Genomic DNA, 305 nt, shown 5'->3' with positions numbered 1-305 from the left:
GACCCGCCTGGGCATCTCCAAGTGCATCCTGCTGGGACACAGCATGGGGGGCAAGACGGCCATGGCTCTGGCCCTGCAGCGGGTCAGCAGCCGCTGCTGGTGGGGGGAGCGGGCTCGGGGGGGCTCTGGAGCAGGAAGCTGTAGGAAGGAGGGTGGCACCTGAGGGGCTGCTCACAGGTGCCAGCCTTGCCCACAGCCCTGCAGCAGGTGGCTTTTCCCCGTCACAGTCAGGGGTGCTGGCCTGCCCAGAGCTGTAAGGTGGGCTGCGGGAGAACTGAGTCTCTGTCCACCCACCTGTGTTCTGC

General features: G+C 67.2%; 1 protein-coding gene across 1 annotated transcript in view; it reads left to right on the top strand.

Moving 5' to 3' along the window:
• Window positions 1-4: 4 nt before the first annotated feature.
• Window positions 5-305, top strand: part of ABHD11 (abhydrolase domain containing 11) — a gene marked incomplete at its 5' end in the record, with an annotated part of 1,681 nt that continues 1,380 nt past the window's right edge. The window contains one exon of the mRNA XM_010136893.1: window positions 5-82. Coding sequence (XP_010135195.1) covers window positions 5-82 — 78 coding nt within the window. The remainder of the gene's footprint in view (window positions 83-305) is intronic.

Source organism: Buceros rhinoceros, unplaced genomic scaffold (assembly GCF_000710305.1).
Source record: "Buceros rhinoceros silvestris isolate BGI_N320 unplaced genomic scaffold, ASM71030v1 scaffold26315, whole genome shotgun sequence".
Classification (NCBI taxonomy): Eukaryota; Metazoa; Chordata; class Aves; order Bucerotiformes; family Bucerotidae; genus Buceros; species Buceros rhinoceros.
This window is presented reverse-complemented; position numbering and strand designations above follow the sequence as displayed.